This window comes from Lissotriton helveticus, chromosome 2_1 (assembly GCF_964261635.1).
Source record: "Lissotriton helveticus chromosome 2_1, aLisHel1.1, whole genome shotgun sequence".
In the NCBI taxonomy this organism is placed as follows: Eukaryota; Metazoa; Chordata; class Amphibia; order Caudata; family Salamandridae; genus Lissotriton; species Lissotriton helveticus.
Window position 1 is genome coordinate 1,355,163,941 of NC_136059.1, and position 27,317 is coordinate 1,355,191,257.

Sequence of the window (27,317 nt, forward strand, 5' to 3'; positions counted from 1 at the left end):
GTTCCTGTGCCCCGCTGGAGGTCGGCGCCCTGGGCATAGGCCCAGCGCCTACATATTAAAGGCCAGCCCTGCCATCCTGGACTGGGTTTGTGCTGTTATAGCCAGATCATTTAATTTCTATGGAATACAGATTGAGTGTCATCAGACGTTGTCATGGCCCAGAAGCATATGCCTATTACGTTTGCAATTTGCGTTTCAATGGAGAGATTGGAATCACTGATAATACCGAGTTTGCGACTGCTTTTTCCAGGATGAGTGGGGTGCCCAATAGTTCATGTAGGCTCTATGGATTCTATTTATCTGCCTCATTTTTTGCAAATAATAGTTCTATCTTTGATGGGTTTCATTTGATAAAGCTACTGGCCATCCATGTGTGTAGGCTAAAGAGTCTTTATTTGATTATACATGATAATCAGAAAAGATAAAAACATGTAAAAAAGAAGCACATAAAACATTAAGAACCGTTATTAAACATTAGCTAACGAGAGTCTATCTTGGACCTTCTTGTGTGAGACCAGTGGGCAGTTCTTTTGACGACTGTGTTGACAATTTAAATAGTAATTGCGTGTCATAAGAGCACATATCCAACTGTTCTCATCTTGATAGCAGAACAGTTGCCAACAGGGCCATGCAAATATTCAAAAACAACTATAGTCACTGTACTGACTCTTGTGCCAATCCAAAAGGAACATGCTTGGTGTAGACTTAAAAGATGGAAAGTTTACTATCTGGGATCTCTCTGGCGAATGACTGTATGCAATTCAAGGCAAGGCTATTCAAACCCAGATTTTTCAGTTTGCCCAACAGCAGCGAATGATCAATAGTCTCAAATGCCTCGGACAGATTGAGGGCTCTGCTCTTGCCCTGGCCACAAGTCATTGAAGATCGCATATAACTGAGGTGACATCCAACTCTGTGCTGCGGTCTGATATGAGACCCGTAAAGTGCCCTGCTGCCCCTGTAGCTGAGCTGTGCTCTATAAATACCATAGACACATATAAATAAATAAATGATGCTAGAAGTGGTTGTCCTTCAGTCTGTATTTTACATGAGTCAAACACTTATGTTTTGCAAGCATAGGTAAATTGAGTGCTTCCGGCAAACAACTGGAATTGCAACTGGTGTAGTTTGGTTATCTACGCCCGTTGACACAAATAGATGTGACATGCTAAACAGTAAAAAGCAACATGTGTCTGTTATTTTACAATAAGTTCAGTTTGCAGTTGTTAGAACAAGGGCACTTATGAAGTAATGGAGTTAATGGGGCCTATTCACAAACTGCATTTAGTAGTATTTTTAGCCGTACTACATTAGTACTACAAATGTACTACAAAATGCTATTCACACACTTGTGTGTGGAGGTTCTGACTCCGCCTATTCTATCTTTGTCTGTGCAGAGATCTCTGCCCAAAAATGGAATCTCAGCATGAGCAAGTATACGTTTTAGTAGCATATATGCGAGGAACAGAGGGAAGTGGCTGAAAATGGGGAATACTTACCACTAAATGAGAGCGGTTAAAGTAGAAGTAAGGAGGGGTTAAGGAAAGGTATGTAGATACATGCACAAGAGTAGGCCCATTGCTATTCCCACACTGCTCTTCTAATTTTCATACAGCCAAAAATTACCCAAAACACTCATAAATGTACTCCAGCTCAGAGTTGGAGTATGTCCATGTCCTCATATGGCCGAACACTGTTACTGCAGGTCCCTCCCATAGAAAATAATGGAGGTAGGAACCGAAATAAAACCCCATGGGAAATAATATAAAATTAGATCAAATTATTCAAAATAGATTAATTCATTAATAAATTAAATTTGTTAGAAAATCTAAAAAGAAAACATTTTTATTTGAATCTAAGTTTACTAACCTTTTTTAATTTGAAAAATTATGTACTATTTTAAATTAATTTTCCTTCATCCTATGAGTCAATTTTAATATATTTATAGATAAAGTATTGCCATTTGATTTTTTATAATTTAAACTTCAGAGAAATAATTTTGATTTAATTTAGTATTGTCAAAATATTTACATTTTAAATTAAGTTATTCATGTCACTTTTTATATTCCAAAATTAAAATAAATACGTACTAATATTCAACATTCATATTTCAAATGGAAATATGTTTGTATTTTTTTTAAGTTAACTAAACTTTTACACGTTTCTATATACTTTACCATATGGAGCTCACCCACCCCTGTGGTGGGGACCTCCACCCACATGTGAAAACAAGTCATAACTTTAAACTATTAACGTATTATTTATTTTTTAACATAATTATTACATTACATATATTAAATGTAATACAAATTATATTTTAAAGGTTTATTTTTTAAAATGCACCTAATGTAATATGTTTATATTTACTTAGTCTGTATTAAAAATTACAAAATGTTAGGTATAGAATTGAGTCATTATAATTTTTGTTCTTAAAAATCATAACATTTATATTTAAATCCCAAAAGGTTATTAAAAGTCAGTCAAAAAAGCTTTATTATCGGTTAAAAACCATAAAAGCGAAAAATACATAATTACATAAGACAACCAATTGATCACCAGTGAGCAGCAATACATAGTGTACATGAATAAACAATACGCTTAGATCAATAAATAGTGTTTAAAATAGTAAAAACTAATAAAAGCAGGCCACTCAGAATAGTATTAAAATTCCCTAAAAATGCAGAGGGGTACTAGACAGTTAAACAGTTAAAGCAGCTTGCTCCTTGAGTTTGGCTCCTCTAGACCACCACATAGAAAACAAGTATCTGGAGGTCGCAAACACAGTCAACGGGGAAGAATCATATTTCAACAATCTAAACACAACGCTGTAATCCCTGAAACCCCTGGACTTGCATACCTGTAGGATCCATTTGGCTCTGGCCGTGGAGTATGAGGGGCAGAAGAGCAGAACGTACAGATCTGTCTCTATGGCATGTTCACACCCCGAACATAGGCTAGATGCATGATGATCCGTTGACCAGTTGTTTGTTACTGCCCTCACTGGGAGAGATCCATGTCTAAATTGGACATACAATTTCTTCGCCAGTGGGGGCTGAATGTCGTCCAAGAGTTTCTCAAATTGGTACCTATCCTTGACTTCGAGGAAGCTGCTTGTCAGCTTACCCATAGATGGTCTTAGTGCCATCTGTTCCAATCGGAAATGGTTAAGTGCTGTGACCAGCGCCCTCTTGGGAGTCGTGGCAGAAGAGGGTGCAGGAGCGAGTCACAGATCTCCCTTCCCCAAGGCCAGGCATAGGTCTTTAACATGCTTTAACCAAGGGATTTTTCCCACACCCCTTAGCGTCAATAGGTGACTAAGTTCCTCCCAATAGCTTAAAAGCTCAGGTGTGGACCAGAGTCTCCTCCAGTACAATAGAGGACGGTTAGAGATAACTTTGTATATGGGTACCAGACCCAAGTCAAGGCATAGCTGGATCAGCGGTGTGCTCTGTGGGAGTCTCAGCAGACGCCTGATGAAGCTATTCTCAGAGATAGAGAGCGAGGAGGCGTTGCCCTGGCCCCATAGCTCTACGCCGTAGAGCGCCCCACCTCTTGCTTGTGCTTTATAGATTTATACTGGAGGTCCCACGATTTTGGATGTGCAAGCATTGTGTACCTTTAGAATACCTCCCGCTGCTTGACCCAGCTTCATGTTTGCCTTGACTATATGGGTCCCCCATTCCATCTTATCATTCAGTGTTACCCCTAAATATTCAAAAGTAGAGACTCTTTCAAGGACCGTGCCATCCATATGGGGAAGGGGACAGTTGGGCAGTTTAGAATTAAAAAACATAAATTTGGTTTTGGACGGGTTGATCTCCAGGTTTCTTAGTCTGCAAAAGGAGCAGAAAGCCTCCAATGTTCGCTGAATACCCGTTGAAAATTTTGATAACAGAATGGTATCGTCAGCAAACATCAGGGCTGGTATCTTTCGGGCTGCCAAGCTGGGAGAGGTTAGTAGGTTATTAACATATTAGCTTTAAATAATACTTATTTTTGTAATTTATATAATTTTTTTTAACATTCAATGTAATTGTTATCTTTTTTTAAAGGGTGAAATCAATTCTTTTAATTTAGCATAATTCCTCGTTTAGCGATAAAATGGACTTCCATATTAGGATTTAATGTGACAACTCAGAATATTACAGCCGCTTTAGTAAACATTAGTAAAGTGACTCATTCATCTAGTCTAATGCTTCAATCGTACAGAACAATATCTCACTTATACTATACACCACTGAGAATTTCCAAATGGGCACAAAACAATCTGAGCAGTGACCGTACTAAATGCCCTAAGTGTGGGCTGGTGGCTGCAGATATTGTATATATGATCTATACATGTCCGGTATTAACAGGGTATTGGTCGGTAATAGAAAATATTTTATATAAACAAAAAGTGATCAGTTCTGCATTATCAGCAGCCTCAATTTTACTTGCTATATATCCATCTAGCACTACCAACACAGATTTGTTAAATATACTTCTGACCAGTGCTAGATTGGTTATTGCGAGAGCTTGGATCTTCCCGAACCCTCCTCATACAATGGAATGGTGGGTGTTAGTTAATGAGATCTATACTATGGAGGGCTCAATTGCAAGGAACCGGGGAATAAAAGCAACCGGGAAGTTTGTTAAAATTTGGGGCACCTTTTTAGAATAGTACATGACTACAGAAGACACTAATAGTAGTAGGCCTCAGGGAATATATCTGTGTTTTTCCATTTTGTCATTGTTGATACAGGACTATACATCATTTATTCATTTGCTTTTTGTTCTGTCTTATGGCTACATTTGAAGGATGTGTAATGCAAAGAGTCTGGCGTTACTTTATTTGTATTTTGATCTGTACCGTTATTTTATATTATATGTTTTGTTAAAAATGTTTTTGTTGATCACCTTGACCTGCTTGTCAATAAAGAATTAAAAAAAAAAAAATAATTTAGCATAATTCCTTATGGGATGCTAATTTAAGGTCATCCCTCCATTATTTTCCAAGGGAGGGTGTAAGAGAATCGGTGGTTGGCCATGCGTGATGCTGGACTTACTACTGCTCTTTTTAGGTCTCGTCCTATTAATCGCGCAAGCGATAATAGGACGAGAGTAATGAGGGCAAAACAAGCTCTGAAACCACCAGGCGGATTATGTCGAGTGCATGTGCTCGTGCACGCGCTTACCATTTGCTCCCCGAGCCGCCTGCCTCCGAGAGCTTCACTTCAAAGGGATCCGCTCCCCCGCCCCCTGCTTCAAACTTTTCACGGCCGCCAGGCTGTGTCTCGCATTTCTCCTCCCCACAGCAATGCCAAGAGCTTGTTTGTTCTTGCCTTTCATCTCCTACCCATCTTATCCCATTGTTAACATTTCCGCACCTTTGTCCGTCTATTAGTCATACCTGTCTGTTCGTCTCTGCTTTTTAGTATGTGCCCGTTTCCCTCTTTCAGTATTTTGTAAATGAACTTGCTAACTGTCCTGTGCTGTTCTTCATAGTGCCTCTTACGCACACATTTTAATGACCGGCGGTTCAGCGCCTCACGCACACATTTATTAAGCAGTACCTGCAACGTAACGTACGCTCTCCTTTACTGTTTCTTCCTCCTTCATTTATCAGGCCCACAATCACGCTCTAATTTTATTTAATTTTTCTCCTCGCTTTCTCCTATATCTTTCCTCTTTTTACTCTCCTCTGCCCTCCATTTCTTTACCATCTGCATCACCCCTGATGGATAATGTATGCCACTTGTCCGCTGCTTCCCTTCTGTCTCAATCCCTTGTTTCTCTTCCTCCACCTTTTTTCCCGGCACCCCTGTTTTTCCCTTTTTCTTTTCACTTCTGGCTATGTTTCATCCCACCCTTCTTCTTTAGCTATTTCGTTCCAAGTTTTACTCCCCGGTTTTGCCTTTCATCCTGCCACTCTGTCTACCCCCTCTCTTCTCACGCCATCTCTCCCTCGTTATCTCTTCTTTACTTCCCCTCTCCTCTTTAAGTCTTTCAATCGCTCCCTTTCTGACTAATTTTCGTGTTCATTCTTTCCCCTTCCGTCGACCCTCTCGTTTGTCTTTTCGGCGCTCTTCTCCCTCACCCACACTTTCGAGATTTCTCATCTTTCCATATTTAACACATGCGTTTTATCTGCCTTCCGTTAGCCCTCTCCTGCCTTCACTTCTGGTTCATTCTTCTCAAATCGGGCTTATCTATATATATCGGATATCATTCTGCCTCTGCCTTTCACTCCCCTTACTTATTTCTATGTTTACACTCCTTGCTTTATTCTCTCTCGTTCCTTCTGTGCATGCCCTCACATTAGCGCCCATTTTTCCTCTCTCCCCTCCACTTTTCCAAGTTCACCATCCCCAGCTTTCCCAATCTCCCCGTCTTCTACTCTTTCTAAATCCATTTCTGTTCCAGCCCCCCCAATGCCAATCCCTCTCTCTCGCTACATCCACTCTCTTCCAGACCCATCCCTTCTCACCACTATCTGCCCTTTGTCTTACACATTCCCCTTTTCTCTCAATTTTTACTTTTCTTCCCGCAATCCTCCGTTTCCCCCTTTAATTCTTTTCTCCAGTTGCCTTGTTTTCTTCTCGCGCGCCTCTTCCTCTTTCACTCTATTCCCTCACTCAACTCCTCTCCTCATTCATTTTCTCTAGCTCAGTATCCTTCGCCGCCTCCCCTGACCCTTCCCTCATTCCGTTTCCCCCTCAGCCCGATGGTCTTCTCTCATCCCCTCTCTCCCGTGCTTCTCCCACAGGCACAGGAGAGGAAGCACACGCGTGAGCTCCTGCATCCTCTTAAAGAGACAGGTGCTCGCGCTTTTACTCTGGGAAATGAGCAAGACTTGAGGAGTCAGGAGGAAAGAGAACAACCTCACACGTCTTGGGAGAGGGAGTGGTTATCGTGTAATCCTCTTTTCGGGGAGGTGTCGCACTGCGCGTTTCCATTCTTTTAGTAAGGGAGTACTGCCATGAGTACTGGAGATAGCGTGCAACAACGTGCTGTCTTATAGCCTTGCTATTAAAGGCGGCCATTTCAGACGGGGCTCCTTACCTGGCCAGTCCTCACTGAGCCTGAACAGAGAAGGAGCCTTGGGTGAAAGGGGTTCAGAGGTAGCCACGAGTACCACAGCGCATTGCCAAAGCTGGGCTTGCTCGCGTTGTGAGGGTTCAGGCTAGGGCACTATTTGGGTGGTTCTAGACCAGTGTATTTACAGTTCTCGTCTTTTTTCTGCCTTGTCTCACCAGTCCCTCACTCCGCCACTGCTGATGGGCGAGTGCAGCAGGTTTCCCGCTTCCTCCCCTGTGGGGATGGGGCTCTGTGCGCATCACCGAGCATCTGCTGATGGCGTTTATTCATCCGGCGCATGGGAATTAAACACAACACAACCTCCCATCTCACTTTCCCCACTGCCCTCCCATCCCCACATCCCTTCTCACCAGGACTGCTTCAGCGTCCTCGCTCTCCTTCTTGTCTGCTTTCCGCATGCTTCATCTTTGCTTCATCTTTGCTTCCCTAACGCCTCTTCTTGTTGTGCCCTTCTGCCCTCTGTTAGACTCGTTTTTCCCTTGTTTTTCTGCCTTTCTGCCCTCAGTTAGACTCGTTTTTTGTGCCTTTCTGTCCTCTGCATTACCACATCATCACTCAGCGCTACCCCAGCATCACCACAACATCACTCAGCAGCACCACTCAGCACCACCACATTATCACTCAGCACCACCACATTATCACTCAGCACCACCACAGCACCACTCTGCACCACCACAGCATCATTCAGCACCACCACAGCACCACTCAGCACCACCACATTATCACTCAGCACCACCACATTATCACTCAGCACCACCACATTATCACTCAGCACCACCACAGTATCACTCTGCAGCACCACTCAGCACCACCACAGCACCACTCAGCACTACCACAGCACCACTCAGCACCATCACAGCATCACTCAGCACCACCACAGCACCACTCTGCACCACCACAGCACCACTCTGCACCACCACAGCACCACCACAGCACCACTCTGCGCCACCACAGCACCACTCTGCGCCACCACAGCACCACTCTGCGCCACCACAGCACCACTCTGCGCCACCACAGCACCACTCTGAGCCACCACAGCACCACTCTGCGCCACCACAGCACCACTCTGCGCCACCACAGCACCACTCTGCGCAACCACAGCATCACTCAGCGCAACCACAGCATCACTCAGCGCAACCACAGCATCACTCAGGACCACCACAGCATCACTGGTTCAAATATGTTCTCTCAATGTTTCAAGCTTTATTACAAATGTCTCAAAAAGATGTTAATATTTCACTTCTGTTCTTGGATTTTCGTCACAATAAAATACACTGAACATAATCTTCACAAAAGTTATTTACAAAAGTTTAAGCTATTGCCATTATAAATTACAATCACTTTTATTTAAGTATTAATTATTTTAAAAAAATAAAAGGCATTGTTATTTGTAATATCAATACATCTAAGTCACGTAAATACAAAACATGTTGCATTACAAATGCTATAGGTGTCACATTTGCGAAAGTTATAACTATTGGCATTGTAAATTACAAAGCTATTAATTTAGCTATTTTCAAAAACAACACTTAAATAAAAAAAATTGTCATTTACAAGACCAATAGCTCAAACTTTCCTAATGCGAGACCTATTGCATTGCAAATGCTTGTTTGTTATAGTGACTGTACACTCGTATGTAATTCTACTTTTCTGCGTAACTCTACATTTGTAAATAGTGTATAGCCAAAAGTAGTTAAGTTGCTCTAAAATTTAAGAGGAATCTTGCACGTGTAGATTTTTCTGGCGTACAAGTTTACCTTTTTGAATAGTCCCCAGAGTGTTGACAATAGGTTACACCTAGTGTTAAGTTATATTCTGTTGTAACTCCATAAAAACGTTTTTAAAAAATTATGGTTTGTTTACCATTCCATACTTTGACCAAAGTCTGCTTCCTGCTTGGTTGTCAATTTAATTTAGACATGAGGAAGTGCATGTTGAAGACTTCCAATTTGATCTTCTTTTCCATCTTTAGGTCTGGCTTAGAGGGAGCTTTAACCATATCGCTAACCTTATTTATTTCATTATTTGATAAAATTCATAGCTGAAAATACCTAGATATGATCAGACTTCTTCACTCGTTGATCTGTTCCAAGCTCCTTCACCTTTTGTTTCCGCCCACCGCTGCATAAATCATGGGGTTATGGAATCCGCCCACTAAAGCCACTGGGTCTTTTGCACTGTGAGTGGCGGCATCTTCCTGATCAAGTGCGCACTTCTAAAAAAGTAGGGCATGCCAGTCCAACGATTTCAGGGAGAGTCGCTCCATTATTCATTTTTATTTTTTTACTGTTTATTGTTTCAATGATATTTTTGCTATTGCATAACCGTGAAAAAAAAATGCAGCTTGCCAAGTTCACAAATATTGGCTCTGCTAATGCTTGTTAGAGTGCAGCTTCTTTGAAAAGATGTCTTGCTGTTTTATCGACCTGCTCCGCAAGGTGGCGCTCGTGGTTCGTTCTTCTGAGACAGCTGGCGGCGAACGCAGATGGAGAGCACAGGAGATGCCGGGATCTGATACAAAACGGAAAACGATCTGTAACTCTCCTTCACAAAACACAATAAATTAGCGTTTGCTTCTAGTGTGATTAACTGTAAAGTGCAAATCAGACTAAGTAAAACCATACTGATTATAATGAAAATTCGTATTTAACGCAGAGTACGAGTGTCAAGTTCACAACACGAGCTATTAAAAAATGCAACTGGTCCTTCTTCGAATCTTTCGAGGCCCAAAAAAAAGTTAGCAGCTTTTTTCAGCGTCAACTGTTTCACGTTCGTGCGTACGCTGCATTTGGCACAGCTTAATTTCTGCAACAAAAGAAAACATAAGGGCAGGGGACGACGATTTTTTTCTCCCGAGCCGCAGGAGGGGCTGGCGAATGTCAACAGCTTAGTTCTGCTTCCCCTCTTGCCTTTTCTTCCATCACCCTTCACGTCCTGTCTATTTATTACATTTTATTTTCTCTTTGTCATCCCTGATTTCTCCCTTTGACCGTGTGTTTCTGACTCTCTTCGAACCAACCTCCTTTCGCTCATTTCTGACTTTCTCTTCCGTGCTCTGTGTAAAGTCTGCTAACTGCAAAAGTAGCCACAATCCTCGGAAATACCTTCTGGTGCCCACCCAGGCGCAAATTGAGCACTGTTTGCAAGTCGCCGGTGGGCCTTCACGCCAAGAGTTGCTCCTGCCAGTTGGTTGATCGGTCGCGAAGAACACTTTCACGGTGTTGGACAGTTTCGCGGTGGTTGACAGTTTCGCAGTGTTTGACATTTTCGCGGTTTTTGACAGTTTCGCCCCCCCCCCCCCCCCCCCCCTCCGTCGTTTACACCATTTTGTTGCTGTGGCGGGTTCTCCTTACAGGCGCGGTTTGGGGAAATCTCAGTTCCTGCAAGAACTGTAAGACATTATGGGGAAAGCGTGTTTCACTGTCCTGCTGCACACGTCAGTCGAGTAATTAATTAAAATCGTTGCAGTGAAACGGTCGCGGGCGAAATTTCGCGAAATCTTGATAAAAACCAAGGTGGGACAATGGGAGTCTCAGCCGAGGGCGCCATCGGTGCTGAGTGGGGACGAGCAAATGGAGGACCCTATAGTCTAAGGCACATCTTTTGTTTCCCGAGATGTGTGCACCTTCATTTTCATTCAGTTACCACATTGTACTAAATTAACGAGTTCACGACGTTTATGCTGAGAGTTCATGCGCGTGAAAAAAAAACCGAAATGCGGCTTTTACTGACGAGCGCAAAATGATCTGAAATACAAGGGTTGCCAGCAGTGGGACAAACACGTCTTCAATTATGCTGCTTGTTATTCGTGAAAATACAGGGTGGCTTTTTTTTAAACCACTGTTTAATTGATTTCGATTCAAAGATCCAGAAAAGTCCATGTGACGTCAAGTCGTATTTGCCTATTTTTGCAGTCTTTTAAGGCACCAGAGTGGTATGCAGAAAAGGAGTTTGAGAAAGCACTCGTAGCTCCTGGGGCTAGCGGCTAAAGTTGCTAACTTTGAAACCAAGCCCTTGCTGCCTGCGAACGCGCCTGCAGCGCTGCCCTGAAACCCGCGTCACTCTGGGGCAAGCCACCTCGCTGTGTCTGGAGGTTGCACATTTGTGAAATGTATGATCCAAGCGTATTAATTTCCTCCTGGTGCACAAAATGTTGCATCTGTGGCCCCTGTCCCACAATGATTGCGTCCTGACAGGGTGAGCGCCTCTCTGCTCTGTCACTGAAAGTGCGCATTAGTGACCAGCGCTTCAAATGGGCTGGTGCTGAGTCTTTACCTTGAAAGAGAGCGTACCGGCCCTTCTCAGTAACAAGCAGGTACTCCAAAGAGTGAGCACCAGCAATTCTATATTTCCAAGCATATCACTGTGTGGGTTGTGCGGTGCTACAGGCAGTGCCGAAGAGACAAGCGCAAGTTGTGGCGGAAGCGCTGTAAATATAGACAGATGTCTATGATGTACCTCACTTTTTAAGAGGACTCCGGGAGGAGGCTCGAACACACGCATGAGGAAGACAGATGTATGTACGCCCCTGTGTGCTGTAAGGTACACTAGTTACATGCAAACATATCAGTTAGCATATAAAGGCATGTATTTAGAATGTAAAGAAATGCAATGTAACCAAGGTATATATAGAAACACACGCAGTGATGTACAGTGTGTAATATGTAAATGCATTACCGTTGTTCCATGCGGGAGGGGCCGTGACTCTCTGGGGAGGAAGGCATGAGCTGGTGGCTCGCGACGCCCTCCCCTTCTCCAACAACGGTAATGATTTTTCCGTATATTTGGTCTGCATTGTGGTTATGCGGAGTTTGACCATTGCACTGTCGGATTACGTCATTTGAATCTATGTTTCTTATTACACTTCATATGAATAACATATTTATTGGGGCACATTGATTTTCGCTGGTATGTTGTAAACCAGGGCTTTAAGTGGAATGAAAAAACAGGGGGTCTCTCAAAGGGGCGTGGCCGGTGTAATTAGGGCGTGGCTTAAAAAATAAACGAAACATCTGTATTTAGCATAGTGTGCCACCCGACTGGCAATTTAATGCTTCTGTCATTGCATTCAGCTATATAATACAACTATTAAAATCAGACCCACAACAAGCCAGTATTATTGTCTTTGCCAGTGTTTGTTAGCTGCATAAGAGAAATAAGCAACAACTATGGCTTTGTTGTATATGATATTGAAAATGCTTCAGTTCTGAAATGATGGGACTGTGAAAGAGCTATAACGAGTCTCTTTGAAGTTACATCAAAGGCAGTGAAGGGTGGCACTGATGCAGAGTTAAGAATTTTGTTTTCATCCTGATGGGGGGGGGGGGGGGGGGAGCACAAAAAAGCAGCGCCCGAGAGGGACCGTCTCGGCACCTGCTCTTAAGAACTGCCAGCGCTGAGCACCGGCAGGACCAGGCCCACTTAAAGCCCTGTTTGTAAACATGTACAGTTTTTATGTATGAATGGATGACCAGCTATTTGCATCCATAGCCATGTTTTGTGTGTGTGTGCGCGCGCTGTCTGTGTGTGCAGTCCCAGTAACGTGTATAATTTTGTCCTCCTTATACCTTAAACACGGGGCTCTTTGACCACTTTTGCAAACTGTTTGCATCTGCAGGTTGCTTCCTCGATCCGCAGAGCGCACAGATGCGCCCGACCGCCTCGTGGCACACGCGCGCGGACACATATGCAGTGTGGCACACGCGCGCGGACACATATGCAGTGTGGCTCGCGCGCAGATAGGCATCGTGCACGTTCACAGCGCCTCTTTATTCAGTCTTCCGCTGCTCCCTTGTGGCGGCTGCTTTTGCAAGTCCGCCATCTGGGACCCACACACACACACCCCAGGATAATTGTATTTGTTCTCAATCATTAGGAAGTAAAATTAATTGTAGATTTGATTTTTTTTTTTTTAGGAGAAACGATTTATTGACAGTGGTAAAGAATAACATCGCGCTTCCAAAAAAGAAACACAATGTAGCGTGCATTTTGAGAGAAAGTGTTTTTTTGCGCAATGCCAGCAATTGCTTTTGATGCACAAAAGCCATTTGATATACCACGTGCACATTTAGACGTGGCTTTAACAGAACGAAGCGTAACTGTTATCTTTTGTTTACGTGCAAATGATTTTCCTACGTGCAAATGTTTTTTAAACATTTTTAACCAGAAAAGTGTTATAACTGGAAAAATCACCTGTAGATACCTTCTTTGGCCAGCTTGTGTTGAGATAACTTGCAAGGGCCACGCGTGCCCCTGGTAGGGGTGGTGGGTTAAACACAGACTCGCTCACAAACCCACGCCCTCTCCATCTCATCAATAGACACACACACACATGCTTACAATAACTCCCTCGCACTCACACCACCACACACAGAGGCACTCACAAATACACACACCCTCTCGCGCTCATCAACACACACCCAAACACACGGTTTCAGATTGTGCTGTGATTCAAATCGGTCCACGGTCATAACTTGTGCACATCTTTTTTGTTACGTCATTGGACAGGGTGTCAATATCTGTGCACTTCAGAGCGTCGACGCCGCGGCTGAACCCGCCTGATGTCTGTTTCTGCCGTCAGCTCGGCGCACTCTGCAGTGCAGTCTCTGGGTCTCTGGTACAGGGGCCACACACAGGCTCGGTTTGTGGGCCCCCAATGTGTGTGTGTGTGTTTGGGGGGGCGTATGATGTCTACTTAGTTGCACTATTCTCCCGTCATGGCCTGCCTGGGAAACGGATTGCCGCAGTCCGGGACACAGGTGTGTCTCACAAAGCTCACCCACAGATGGGATGGGCAGAGCGACGGGGCAGGAAGCGGGTAGAGAAATTGTGGAATGAAGTGTATATGAGAGACGGAACAGAAAGATAAAGCGAATTAAATAGAGTTGAAGAGTAAGAGAAAGAGAAGCGAGAACGGCCAGCAGTGACGTGAGAGTGTTAAAGAGAGGACATGGCTTGGCGACGTTACAACCAGAGCTGCTGACTTTGGAACTGGGGAACTGGGGAACTGGGTTGGAGACTCACGGTCGGCTCAACACCCTGTGATTCAGGCAGATCGCGTAATCTCCCAGTGGCTATAAACATGAATGTGCCGTTGTGTAATGTAACTGGTGCTCATGTAAAGCGCTCTGATATCTTCCGGTCGAGTTGGCGCTATGTAAAGCAGCAAAATAAAGAGTTAAAGATGGTTTTTTTGAAAGTGATGAAGAAAGAGTGAAAAAAAGCGGTAATGAAAAAAAAAAACTAAAGAGAGCGAGTCAGAGACAAGTAAAGATACAATGTTGTGTTACAAAAATTCTTATTTCGCAACTGTTTGAAGACGGCCTTCTGGCTTTCGAATCCTTCCAAGAGCACTTATAATTCGTCCTCGCCGAAGACAACGGTATAAACCCCCAGCCGCCTCACATAAAGGTGTGCGCCCCTTAAGCCCTTGGCTCGTTGGTGGGTCAGCGAGAGAGGGACGGCTGTCCACTACCTATCACTGAGGCTCCCCTGGCCCGGTCACAGGCCCCAGGCCATTGCCTTTTTCAGCGCACTACCGGCGCCGGCCTCCAGAGGGCGCCCGCCGCGTCTCACCCAGACACTAGTTCCCCCCTTCGACAGTATTTGGCAGCAGAGTGTGGCGTTTCTTCTCTGTGCCTTTCTCTTGTTGCCCCTCCAGGGCGCAGTTCAGTGTATGGGCAAGATCTCCACAACAAACACTTATTCTTCTATACCATCTCAAGCCAAAACTATATAATTAAAAAGACCATTGAACCCAGCGCATTCTTCTGCAATTTGCATTAAGACCTGCAGTTTGTATTTGCAATGCAATTATATATCCACGGTGTATATCGTTGGATGGCACAATATCTACTTTTTTGACTGCGTATTAGTTATTATCCACCACTAACAGAAAGTAAAATATATTTCCCTGAATTTCTCCTCAAATGTGCAATAGTACTCGTAAATAATGCGTTTTTCCTTTTTCCTGGCGCTCTTATTTACAAGATATTGCGCATTTTAATGTGCCTTTCTTGCTCTCTCGCTAACGGGATGTGCAAGGTGAGTCTTGTCCAGGTTTATTTGGGTTAAAAAAAAGGTCTTCCTTTGGAAAGCAATTTCCGACTGAGGTACCTCAAGGCTGCAAGTAAAAGCGGTGCCTGACCCAGCCCTAGGCCGTACACTCGGGCACCTCGGCCTCTCCCTATAGGCTCACTCCCTTCCACTCTTTGATGCAAGTGACCCATAATTAGCTATTCAAAATGGCGTCCATGGGGGCCGGGTTGAAGCTGGCACCACCCCATAGCGGACCCCACAAATAAAGGGCTCTTATTGTAAAGCACTCCAGGCTGAGGTAAAGCCGAGCACGCGCTCAGCTGGGGATTGGGAAACGGGGTATGAAAGGAAACATACAAAACCAGCGCTTAATTTGTTACACGAATTGCGGGGACCCAAACGTGTTTTAGGAGCCATCCGCAACCACCGGCACAAATTAAGCACCGTCAACACCCTCAAAGCCATTACGAGGGGCTGGCGTTTTATTTGGGAAGCCATAGATTCAAGAACTCGCTTAAAGGGCAAAGATCTTACCTGAAAGAAAAAGTATTCAGATTAAATGGGCCAGGATTAGAACCGCAGCTGCCCATCGAGTGCGCACCAAATGTAGGAAGGAAGGGCTGGGCCAGGGGTCTTGTGGCTGCAGGAAGGGGCCTCCCTGGTCTTTTGTGAGGGGACTTCGTCGTATTTCCAAGAGGCACAATTGAGGCAGTCAGCCCAACACAGCACGTGCATTTTACCCAGAGAAAACGTGCAGTGTATGCTTATACGAAACTTTACAAGCGCTCCGAAGCAGCTTCCTCGAGCCTGTGCCGCTATCGCTAAGCAAACAAAATTACGATACATTTCTATGCATATGTGTAGTAAAAAAATACACAGACCTGGAGATAGAGGGGGAGGTGATGAAGGGGGTTTGGCAATAGGTGGAAATCACAATGTCTAATTCAGAAAATATTACATTTCAGATGATGGGAGAGAATGTGGCTTAACGGCTAGAGCGGCCGGCTTTAAAGCTGGGGAACCAGGTTCCAGTCAGGCAGGAGACTCAAACGTCCTGTGATTCTGCCAAATCACTTCATCTTCCCGTGCCTAAAAATGAATGTGTCCGCATGTAACGTAATTGTGCTCATGTAAAGCGCTCTGATATTCGGGTCGAGTTTTATATATATATATCGCGCCAAAAAGAACAAATTGAGTTTTTCTTCTATACAATGGTAAATATTCACTAGTATGCCTGCTTTAGCACCAAAGAAGAACCATATTGCTGATTGCAATCAGATGGATTGTGCTGAAACATGCGAACATGTGTGAATATTAACACATATGTCCCCTTCCCATCCTCAGTGTGTCTATAGCTCTCACAAATGCAGGCAGACACGCTCGGCCAGACAACAAATAAAAGAACAGCAACAACTCAGCGAATGTTTTAACCCGGAATAGCTGGTGCTGATGATGCTCTCGCTGTGCAGATGTCTCCTCCCCGTCAGCCAATCAGACGCCGGCCTCTGGCCCCCCACTATGCACACAGTTTTGATGGCATCCTAGGGGAGGCGGGCCCGTCCCCTGCTCCTGACTGACACCCTCTTAAAGTTCTCGCCTCCCCTCCCGGCTAAAGCAGCCAGGGAGGGATGGAAACGTATTATTGCCCTTGAGAGCTTCTTGTGATCTGTCAGGCGGGCGGAGACGGAGCTGCGAGAGGGGACTCCCCATCAGAGGCAGAGGCAGAGCCGGAGCGGGACGGGACGCTGCCAGAAGTTGTCGGCGGTGCTGCTGAGCAGAGCCCGGCTTCAGGCGGGACCCTCGGCCCGAGCAGGGCGCAGCGCCGCGGGAGGACGGCCCCTGGGCAGAGCGGCGCTCGGTGCTGTGGGTACCCACCGAGGGTGCAGTCCCGGCTGCCTCCAGCCTGCAGTCACTCCTAGGCCCCCTGCACCCCACACCCTCCGGGGGCGCAGCCACAGGTGCGGATAAACTCTTCTGGGCGGAAGTTGCCTCCTGGCACCAGGACTTTGCGCAGAGCTCTGCGCCTCGGGGTCCCCGGTGGGAGCAGGGGCCGCCCCGCCCGGGGATGCTGGCCGCGCTGGGGCAGATGGAGGGCCCCCGGCAGAGCGCCTTCCTCCTGGGCAGCCCCCCGCTGGCCGCCCTGCACAGCCTGGCCGAGATGAAGACCCCGCTGTACCCGGCCTACCCGCTGCAGGGGCAGGCCTGCCCGTCGCCCTCGTCCTCCTCCTCGTCGCCGGCCTCCAGCACCGCCTCGCCCTCGCCGCCCCTGGGCTCCCCGGGGCCCCTCAAGCACGGCTCCCCGCATCACCACCCCCCGCAGCAGCCGGCCGCCACCCCGCACGGCATCAACGACATCCTGAGCCGCCCGGCGCTCTCCTGCCTGTCCGCCCTGAGCCCCCTGGCCGGCCTGCCCCGCTTCGCCAGCCTCAGCCCCCCGCCGCCGCCCCCGCAGCCGCCCTCCGGCCTCTACTTCAGCCCCGGGGGCGCGGTGGCGGTGGCCCGCTACCCCAAGCCCCTGGCCGAGCTGCCGGGGAGGACGCCCATCTTCTGGCCGGGGGTGGTGCAGGGCCCGCCCTGGAGGGACGCCAGACTCGCCTGCGCCCCCCGTGAGTACCTTCAGCTATGCAACGCCTGGAGCCTAGGTACAGTGTGTGTCTGCAAAGTGATGTGACTGTCTGTGTGTGTGTGCTTCTGTGTTTATTTATATCTGTATGCACCAGTACCTCTTTGTGGACCAGCAGCATTTGTGTGTGTATGTTTTTTGAGGTTTCTGAGACTGTTTGTTTCTCTGTGTGTGATGTATGTGTGTGTGCCGGTGCACTCTTGCGTGGGAGTGTGTGCGTGTATGTGGCATTTGTGGTGTCTTGTCCTCTGTGTCTCTGTGTTATTAATGTGCCTGGTGATGCGTCTTTGTGTGTTCCTGCGTGTGTTGTGTTTCCGTCTGTATCGACTGTGCCTCTGTATGATGGGTCTGGGTGTGCCTTTGTGAGTATATTTACACTTGTCTGTGATGCCTGTGTGTGTGGGGGGGGGGGGAGATCTACGTTGCAAAACCTGCCTTGTTGGGAGTGACTCATGAAATATGTTCAAAAAGTGAGATAAGTGGGGAGATGGACGATTGGCCGAGACTGGCTCCAGTGTTAAATTGGGCCTTAGCAGGTTAAATAGGGGATAGGACAAGTTTGTGCGGGGGGGGAGAGGGGGCATTGGAGCTCTCCGAGAAAGGGGTGAGCACCGACTGAAAGTGATGGAAGGGCAATTATACACGTGTGAAGCGTCGGACTGGGACACAAACTAGACAGGGACACAAAATAAAAGTGACCGGCATTATTGGATTCGATGGATAGATACAATGTGGCCCATGTTTGCAAACTGGATCGGTTGTTAACTTGTAACAACTCGCCGAAAAAGTATTCGACAATGTATGAACGACCGCACGCATTTCAGCATGCAGGTGGCAACGTTTGTTATATTATTAGGGAAGTCAACAGTAAAAAAAAACAGCAGACCATAAAACAGGCCCTCAAACAGCCCAAAAACCGGTCCACGCACAGACCCGCCCGCCAGGTAGTGCCCGTGTGCCCTGCGGGCCAGTCCGGGCCAGTATGACGGGTGAAGAAGGAAGGCTCAACAAGGGGTGCATGGGGCGAGTACTCCTCTGGGAAGGTGAAGAGAGGGCACGGCCAGTGTGAAGGGGCGACCGTGGTGTGACTGGGCAGATGTGGGCGTGTGGTGACGGGCAGGGGGTGCCCAGGGCATGGACGCCAGCGCAAGGGCTGTCCTGGACTAGGGGAAGCAACGGGTGAGCTCTGGAAGTTGGTGGGGGCCTCGAATTGCCCATTTGTAAATAAGGGGAGTCCTCGTGGTGAGGGGGCTGCATGGAAGAGTCTGTGAGGCCCTAGGGAAAACAGAACCAGGCGCACCCTGAAATCAGAGAGGAATGTTGAACCTGTCGCAGTAAAGGGGGCAGAGAGGATGAGTGCGGGGGCTGCAGGGCTCCGAGGGGCCACAGAGTTGTGTCAAACACTGCTGTATTTGTGACTTGTACCGAAGACACGTGCTCGTGCCTCAACCACAAAGGAGGGGACACTTTCAGTGTCACCCTGTGTGGAAAGTCGCACTCTAAATATAGGCACACTGGGCGCTTTTCCAAAGAATCACAAGGCAGGCGCGAGAGGCTCTCCCACGGGAGTTATGTGATGTTATGGGTGTTTCAATAGCGCGCTGATGACCTGGGGTGCGCTGCAGCAGGTGTGTGAGGCTAGCCATGGCCACCTCCTCCAGAAACCAGCTCTGCGGCTTCTTTGAAAGGCAAGGGCCCGGCTAGGAACCAGAGACAAGAAGTGGGCGCTATGTGTGCGCGAAGAAATTAAGTGGGCGCTATCCGTCCGAGGACAGTTGATGCCCAGCGTGGGCGCCAGTCTTTGCTTTTTGGGTTTCACACAAGGTCCCAAACAGCTTCGGGTCTTGGGCCTCAGTGTCCTGGTGGTGGTTTTTAAACAGCCCTCCGCCTCCACTAATTCGATAGTCTGACCTTATATATAACATACACGTTTAGTACTGAAAGGCGCATTTTAAAACACCTCTGAAGGAGACAGTTGTTAAGTCTCCTGTAGTGTATCACTCTGGAGCAGACCCCTGCATTGGGCCCAAATGCCACATGAAGTTTGGGTGCTGAAAAATGTGTGGACGGGGCGCCTTAATGTGAAAACCCGGGGGGTCACGGGGTACCCCTTCTTTGTATGTCGGTTCGTCGGAGCATGTAGTCAGGAGCTGTAGGTTCTAACGACTGCGTCCACCCGACTGCTTTTTACTGTTCATTTTAGGTTGAGCGTTGGGAAATTTCTCTTACAATTGATTCAGCGAATCCGTTTTAATGTGGTGGCAATGATACTCCTACCGCAGACTCGCTCTTAAAGCAGGGGCGTAGCTACCAGTGGAGCAGAGGGGGCAGCGGCACCGGCCCATGGTTAGCAGGGGACTGTCGAGCCCTAAATATAGCTATTTTTGCTCCCAATCAGGGTGGGCCCATTTTTTACTTCCTTGCATTCGGCCCGTCGTCTTAAAGTATCCCAACACGTCAGCTGCAAAACTAAAAATACTGCAGTTTTAAAAGAAAGAACCCGTTTCCCCTAATAATCGTATACACATATTAAAACACCTTTGTGCTCGTTCCCGTGGGAGTAATGGCGGCATAGTCTGATTTGGAGCACCTGCATCAGCTGTCTCTGGGGGAAGTTTGTATCGCCTGCTGGGAAATTATTTGTGTTTTCAAGTACATCTGTGGTGCACCAACAAAAAGAAAACATATTGATAATTTCTAGAACTACATTCACGTTGTCACGTTAGGAAGACGTGCGACTGCAGCTGTGTCTGCTTTCGAATAATGGTGGCGCAGTTTAATGTGCACTGAGTGGTCTGTCATTGTTCTGGCAGCTCCTTGTGTGTTATCTCTGTGCATGACGTCGGTGTGAGGTCTCAGCAACTTGTGTGTTTCCTCGGTGAGTGACGTCAGTGTGAGGTCTCTGTTACTTGTGTATTTCCTCGGTGAGTGACGTCAGTGTGAAGTCTCACCTCCTTGTGTGTTGTCTTTGTGAGTGACGTTGTTGTGGGGTCTCACCTCCTTGTGTGTTGCCTCTGTGAGTGACGTCAGTGTGAGGTCTCTGTTACTTGTGAGTTGCCTCAGTGAGTGACGTCAGTGTGAGGTCTCTGTTACTTGTGTGTTTCCTCGGTGAGTGACGTTGTTGTGAGGTCTCACCTCCCTGTGTGTTGTGTCTGTGAGTGACGTTGTTGTGAGGTCTCATCAACTTGTGAGTTGCCTCTGTGAGTGACGTCAGTGTGAGATCTCAGCAACATGTGTGTTACCTCTGTGAGTGACGTTGTTGTGAGGTCTCAGCAACTTGAGTGGAGTGAGTGACGTCAGTGCGAGGTATCAGCAACTTGTGAGTTGCCTCAGTGAGTGACGTCAGTGTGAGTCTCTGCTATTTGTGTGTTTCCTCGGTGAGTGACGTCGTTGTGAGGTCTCAGCAACGTGTGTGTTGCCTCTGGGAGTGACGTTGTTTGCGAGTGTTAACTTTGGTGTCTGAGATGGACTGTGGCACGCCGTAAAGTCAGAGGGTGCAGGCGAGTGCCGGTGTCTGAGGAGAGCTGCTCCTGTGTGTGTGCGTGTGCCTGCTGCACCGGTGTCGAGGCGCCTGTTTGTAACCCCCGGGCCTCTTCTTCCAGACCAGGGCTCCATCCTGCTGGACAAGGACGGCAAGCGCAAGCACACGCGGCCCACCTTCTCGGGGCAGCAGATCTTCGCCCTGGAGAAGACCTTCGAGCAGACCAAGTACCTGGCGGGGCCCGAGCGGGCGCGGCTGGCATACTCGCTGGGCATGACGGAGAGCCAGGTCAAGGTGAGCCGGGGCGCGGCGGGACGGGGCGGGGACAGGCCGCAGGGACAGGCCGCAGGGACAGGCCAGGGGGTGTCTGGGCTCTGGGGTACTGGCCTAGAGGAAACTCACCCACACCTGCAAATAATAACAGAATATCATTATAGACCTGGCTAGTTTCATTTTTATCCTGGCTCTTAATACTGTCATACTAACAATACCAACAATAATAATAATACACCTCACAATAATAATAATAATAATAATAAAAAGCTACCAATAATCAAAATAACGTACAACTGTCAAGTTGTATTAAAATGCCTGTCTAAGAGTTGAAACTAGGCGCTATCTCCTTAATTGAAAATATTGCAGTTTTTTTAGTGTGTAATTACATGTTACTGTGTATAAAAAAAATCACGCGCACTCCTGTTTTTCCAGTTGTTCTTATAGGCAAACAGATTCTAGGTTGTTACATATATTAATGGTATGGATAGATCTATAGATAACTAGGCAGCACTCGGTGAATTTCCCGAGAAAGGAAATCACTTCCGATGTTCTAGCGTGGGATAGGAAAGTGTCATTAGATTAAAAACACAAAACTCGTTTTGTGGAATTCCGAAGAAACTTTGCGGTGAAACATATTACTATGGAGAGTTAGAGCGGCTTTACAGCCTGGAGCTAAGGGGGCGTGGTACGCAGCTCTCTTCTCTGGCGGGTTTCAGGAAACCTCATTTGTCCTTGTAAATATGTCCAAATGACCATGAATAAATTACCGCTCACAATGGCCCAGCCCACTCGTACGAGGCAGCTCCGATCATTGAATAAACATGGGGGGCGCATTAAGGCAGCACGCTGCAACGTGCACCCTCCCTGGACAAAAATAAAGCAACCAACAGCCAAACACTGACCCTTTTAAAATAAACAAATCACGTGACTTGTAAAGGCCTCTGTCCAGATTCATATGTTTCCGGAAGTCCTAAAGCGGAGTAGTTTGTTAAAGTGAAACTAATGATGAAAATAACGCATCGCGCAAACACACAAACCACAAGGCTCTCAGAACAACCTACAACTTGTGCTGAAAGGGGCACTCAAGCACCAACCAACCAAACATCTTCTCCGCGCGTTTTTTCCAAGTTTTATTGATCTTTTTTTTACGTCTTATCAATGTTGTATTGAAAATCACATTTTTTTCCTGTCTTTTTATTGCCCGTCGACATTTTTTTTTACACCATACAATCAGTTAAATACACACCGGTGCAATTGTATTATTTTACCATCTTGAAAACACGCTATGGGTTCAAGTGTTTCTGAATTAAAAACACGTCTGGCTTATTTTAATACTACAATAAAACCAGCGCGCGAAAGTAACCGAATGGAGACAGTAGCCTATAAAAATTAGTCTATACAAATCTGGAAAAAATAAAAACGAAATATGTCCTAGTTATTCTAAAATCGTCTAGAAATATTACCAACCAAAAACGCAAATGAATCTGAAAATACATAGCGACCCGTTGAAAATTCTGTCCTAAAAATAATTTTTTTCTCCGATGGTTATTGTTAAATATTAACCATTAAAACACCTATCAAAGGTGATCTATTCTGAGCAATTTTTTTTTAATTCGGAACACCGCGGAGGTTGCGCTGCATGTAGTGATTGCACCTTTAGTTTCATTACATTACTACTCACGCATGACGTGCTCATAATGTAGAAGCCGTTTGTCAAAGCGAGTTGTACCATTCAAAATATTCATATGATTATCCTGGTAAAAAGAACACAAATGGATGAAATAAAACATCCATAACCTTGGATTCAAGAGAGGATTTAATGTGTTTGTGTACCATGTAGTGTCACTGTTGTTGTATTAACACTAGCATTAGTTGAAAATACGCGCAAACAGAACAATATTCTAGTAATCCAGTGGCCAAACTTAAGGTCACTTTCTCGTCAAGGACTGACTGCTTTATTCGCTCGGTGAGTGATTGGGTGCTTGTGTGGGCGCCGGAGGAGCCGGGTGGTCTCTCGGCGCATTGGTAGAGGGGTCATTGCTGGGTGGCGTGGTCCCAGGCCCCTGTTACTCCTGCTTTTCACCTCTTCTCTTGCTGCCCTGCCTTGAGTGTTTGCCCTGTTGCTCCTGTGACCCTCTTGTCTCGCCTCGTGTTCCCATTTCACTTTAGTCCGTCGAGTTATTGGCCTGTTGCACCGGACGTTCGTGTCCGCCCTCTTGCCCATAGTTCTACCTGCCCCTTGTTGCCCTGATCACTAACACCTTCAGACTTTGGCGTGTGTTGGGTGTTTTCCTTAATCACCTGTTGCCCTCTCACACTCCCCATTCACATCCTCTTGCGCTGGTACTTGTTGGGGTATTGTTCATCCCCGAGTGCTCGAGTTGTCTCAGTTTCTCTTCTCCCTGCAACCCTCTCGTTGACTTGTGTTGTGTGACTGTTCTGTTGCTTTTCTATACTGGTTCTGGCCTTTTCTTGTTTGCTTGTGTTGTGTGGCTGCCCACATGCCATTGTTGCCTCTGTATTATTCGCGTCAGTGCTGCCGCCTGTTTCGAAGCCTTTCTTGTGTCAGCACGGATTCTGTGCCCCTGATATAAATTGTGCAGGTGTCCCCTTGTCTCAGGAGTCCCCGGTTGTGGTGTGATTGCCCTCGTCTCTCTAGCTCGTTGCTACTCTGGTGTCTGCATGTGTGGTGCGATGCCACGCTAGTTCTGGCTCGTGTTGTGCGGTGCACTCTTTTTCCAAGCTGGAAACCCATCTCTTGTTGGTGGGTGTGTGATTGCTCTCTTGCCTCTGCTCCCCTCTGCTGCTGCCTGTCTAGTGTGATCGCTCGCTTGCCCCCCGTTAACCCTCTGTTTCTGCCCCCTGCAGGTGTGGTTCCAGAACAGGCGCACCAAGTGGCGCAAGAAGCACGCGGCCGAAATGGCGACGGCCAAGAAGAAGCAGGACTCGGAGACGGAGCGGCTGAAGGGCGCCTCGGAGAACGAGGAGGAGGACGACGACTACAACAAGCCGCTGGACCCCAACTCCGACGACGAGAAGATCACGCAGCTGCTCAAGAAGCACCAGACCGGGGGCGGCGGCCTGCACCTGCACAACTCGGGCGCCGAGAGCTCCTCCTAGGCCCAGCCCAGGGCCCCCGGCGCCAAGGGCCCCCGGCGCACAGCCAAGGACCCCCGGCGCCCAGAGGCCCCTCAGACCGACATTGGGGCTAGCGCTTAGAAATCTTCAGAGACCATTCAACGCAGGGGCCACGGCTCATAGCGCTCCCTAGACCAGACTAGCGCCTAGAGGTCCTCTTCTCGGACCTCCTGATGACGAGACCTGCAGGCACCTGTTACCCCTGGGGCCCTTGGGACCAGATGCCCCTGGGCACTGACTACTGGAGGCGGGGGGACCATGGGCCTCCCGCAGCAGCCTCGCCACAGCGCTGTCGGCGCCTCATCCCCTGACACTTGTGCGACTCTTGGCCTTTTCCGAATGTTTATATATTTTTGTAAGCAACTAAACCTGACGCAGGACAACAAAGGAAAAGAACAATATTCCGAGGAGGAGACGTTCGAACGCCCCCAACCCCCCCCCCCCCAGTCAATTTCTATGGGGCTGGTCATTATCTGGGGGCCCTCACACTACACTTGACAGGACTTTTCTTAATAATGGCCCGAGGACTCTTGTAAATATGCCGTAAGTGACTTCGGCGAATGGAAGTCACGTTGCTGTGAATATTTAATGTAAATTATCCGTTCTTTTTTTGTACAGAATGAGCTGGACTGCCTACTTTTGAAAGTCTTGTCATAGTGTCGTCTCATTTTCTCTAGGTGATGTATCCAACGAGATTTGAAGCACGGTGCCTCTCAAAACAAACCCCCAATTCTATTTTGTATCATTTCACCTTCCTGGCGTTGTTTAGGAAACACTTGTGAGGGAAACTTTGTACCAAGCTTAGGCGAAATTAAAATGTCGGTGTTTTCAATGCTATTTGAGACCCATATATACTGCAGCAGCACTGGTATTTCATATTTACATTTGCACACGCATTTGGCATTTATTCTGGGAATCTCAATATGCCGAGATGAGAAGTTGCGGTCAAATGTTCCCGCCATTTTGACAAGAGCCACTGTAAACAGCAGCTGGTGGAGCCCGACGTATTCCACTCTCGACCAATCGAAGATTTCAAATTCACCGAGACCTTCCGACTTCCAAATGTTTGTTTTCGTATTATAATGAGCACTATAAATTATTTAATCTTTCATTTCTTTCGACCCTATGACGATTATATGTTAGCCCCGTAACGTTTATTAATTTATATATAAAACGTGAGGTTTTGTAAAAATCGGGATAAGGGCCTCTACGAGCCCAGTGACGTGTAAATGCACTTTCTGTTTCGGGAGATAAATTCGATGTAAGCAGTTTAAGCGACAGTTGTGGCCTGTAAACCCAGGGACAGCTTCCAAGATCTCATCAGAGATTTAATAATAAAAATGACCTTATAAGACCACCAACGCTTAGCTTCGATGTTTTGTTTCTCCTGTGGGGGCAGTGTTGGATTGTTTTGGTGTATCATTGTAATATAGAGTTTGCTCTCTTTTTAACTGGATGTTATGATGTTCCCCGTTCTGGCATTATTTATATTTTTTTCATCTTCAGGTTTGTTTATTGAATACTACTGGTATTGTCTGCTTGTTTTATTTCTCTGTTTTTGTTTGTTTTATGCTGCGCCTAGGTGGTGTACCATGACACTTGTTGCGTATTAAATATCACGCAATGCGCAAAATAAATGCGCCAAAATGACGGCCTGCACCGCGACCCCTTTCTCTCCTGCCCCTTTAGACACGGTCCTCCTGATTCGGTCGCAGGTTTGGTCCGTCCAGGTCGAAGGGAAACTGGTCTCGGTCTCTTCAAAATTGAAACTACAGCTGCGGTCGCCTTGTGTTATTTTGCACCAACTAAGGTGCCCAGAGCACGCCAAGCCCATTTGGGACTTATTTACAAGTCACTTGATCGGCCGGTACATAACTTTTTCCGAAATCAAAAGTGACAACTGCTAGTCAAACTCCGCCTTTCATCCTCGCCAATTAAAGTGAGCATCACGAGGGAAGGGAATTACTATTAGCTAAGTATGTTGCCTCAATGGGTTCAAGTAAAACATTTAATGTCCCGTCCTCGCACAAGAGTATCGGCGCAGGACATAAAGGTGAAATCCAGAGAAGGCAACTTGATTTAATGGCCTAAGACTACAAAAAAATGGAATGGAATACTGCCAACGTAGCCATTTTTGTGTAAGATTAGGGGGCACCTGTTACTGTGAGCACAGCGCCTCGCCTCGCGCTCCAAGCAGGGACATCTTATGGATTTTAGGGGCCCTGGGCAAGCATATTTTGGGGCAAGCTTTGAATTTATGATCTTATTTCAGCTCTCTCATGCACTCTTGGAGTCACTGACAGTGCACAGACCCACTTGCCCAAATTCTAAATGTCTTTACATGTAATATTCACGGATAGTGATGTGTGTTTTCAATATTGTAACACAGCTGCAGCATTCTAATATTGCAAATAATCCGTGTGACCCTCTCCCATCTGCGAGGTCCTGATTTGATATAAAAGAATCCATTTAATTGAATGTTACATGAAACATAAACACAACATTTCTCTACAAAATGGACTAGACACACATATCACCCTGTATGACAATAAAGTAAAGGAAAGTGGTATTGAAAACAATCTGTTTAAGAATCATTCAGTGCCATGGGGCATCAGTGCCATCAGGCATGACTCTGCAGAGCAGAGCTGGGTCTACCAGGGGCCCCTGAAAGGCTGGGCCCTGGGT

At 46.6% G+C, this 27,317-nt stretch overlaps 1 protein-coding gene across 2 annotated transcripts; it reads left to right on the top strand.

Annotated features, from left to right (window-relative positions):
- The first annotated feature begins 16,950 nt into the window (after positions 1 to 16,950).
- NKX6-1 (NK6 homeobox 1) lies at positions 16,951 to 24,631 on the top strand. Of its 2 annotated transcripts, none has more exons than XM_078677511.1 (3): positions 16,951 to 17,756; positions 21,340 to 21,512; positions 24,363 to 24,631. In XM_078677511.1, the coding sequence occupies exons 1-3, from the start codon at positions 17,180 to 17,182 to the stop codon at positions 24,612 to 24,614; spliced, it is 1,002 nt and encodes a 333-aa protein (XP_078533637.1). In that variant the 5' UTR covers positions 16,951 to 17,179; the 3' UTR covers positions 24,615 to 24,631. The 2 variants fall into 2 exon arrangements, with proteins under 2 accessions (XP_078533637.1, XP_078533638.1); XM_078677512.1 differs by having other exon boundaries at positions 16,951 to 17,720.
- Positions 24,632 to 27,317: the final 2,686 nt, after the last annotated feature.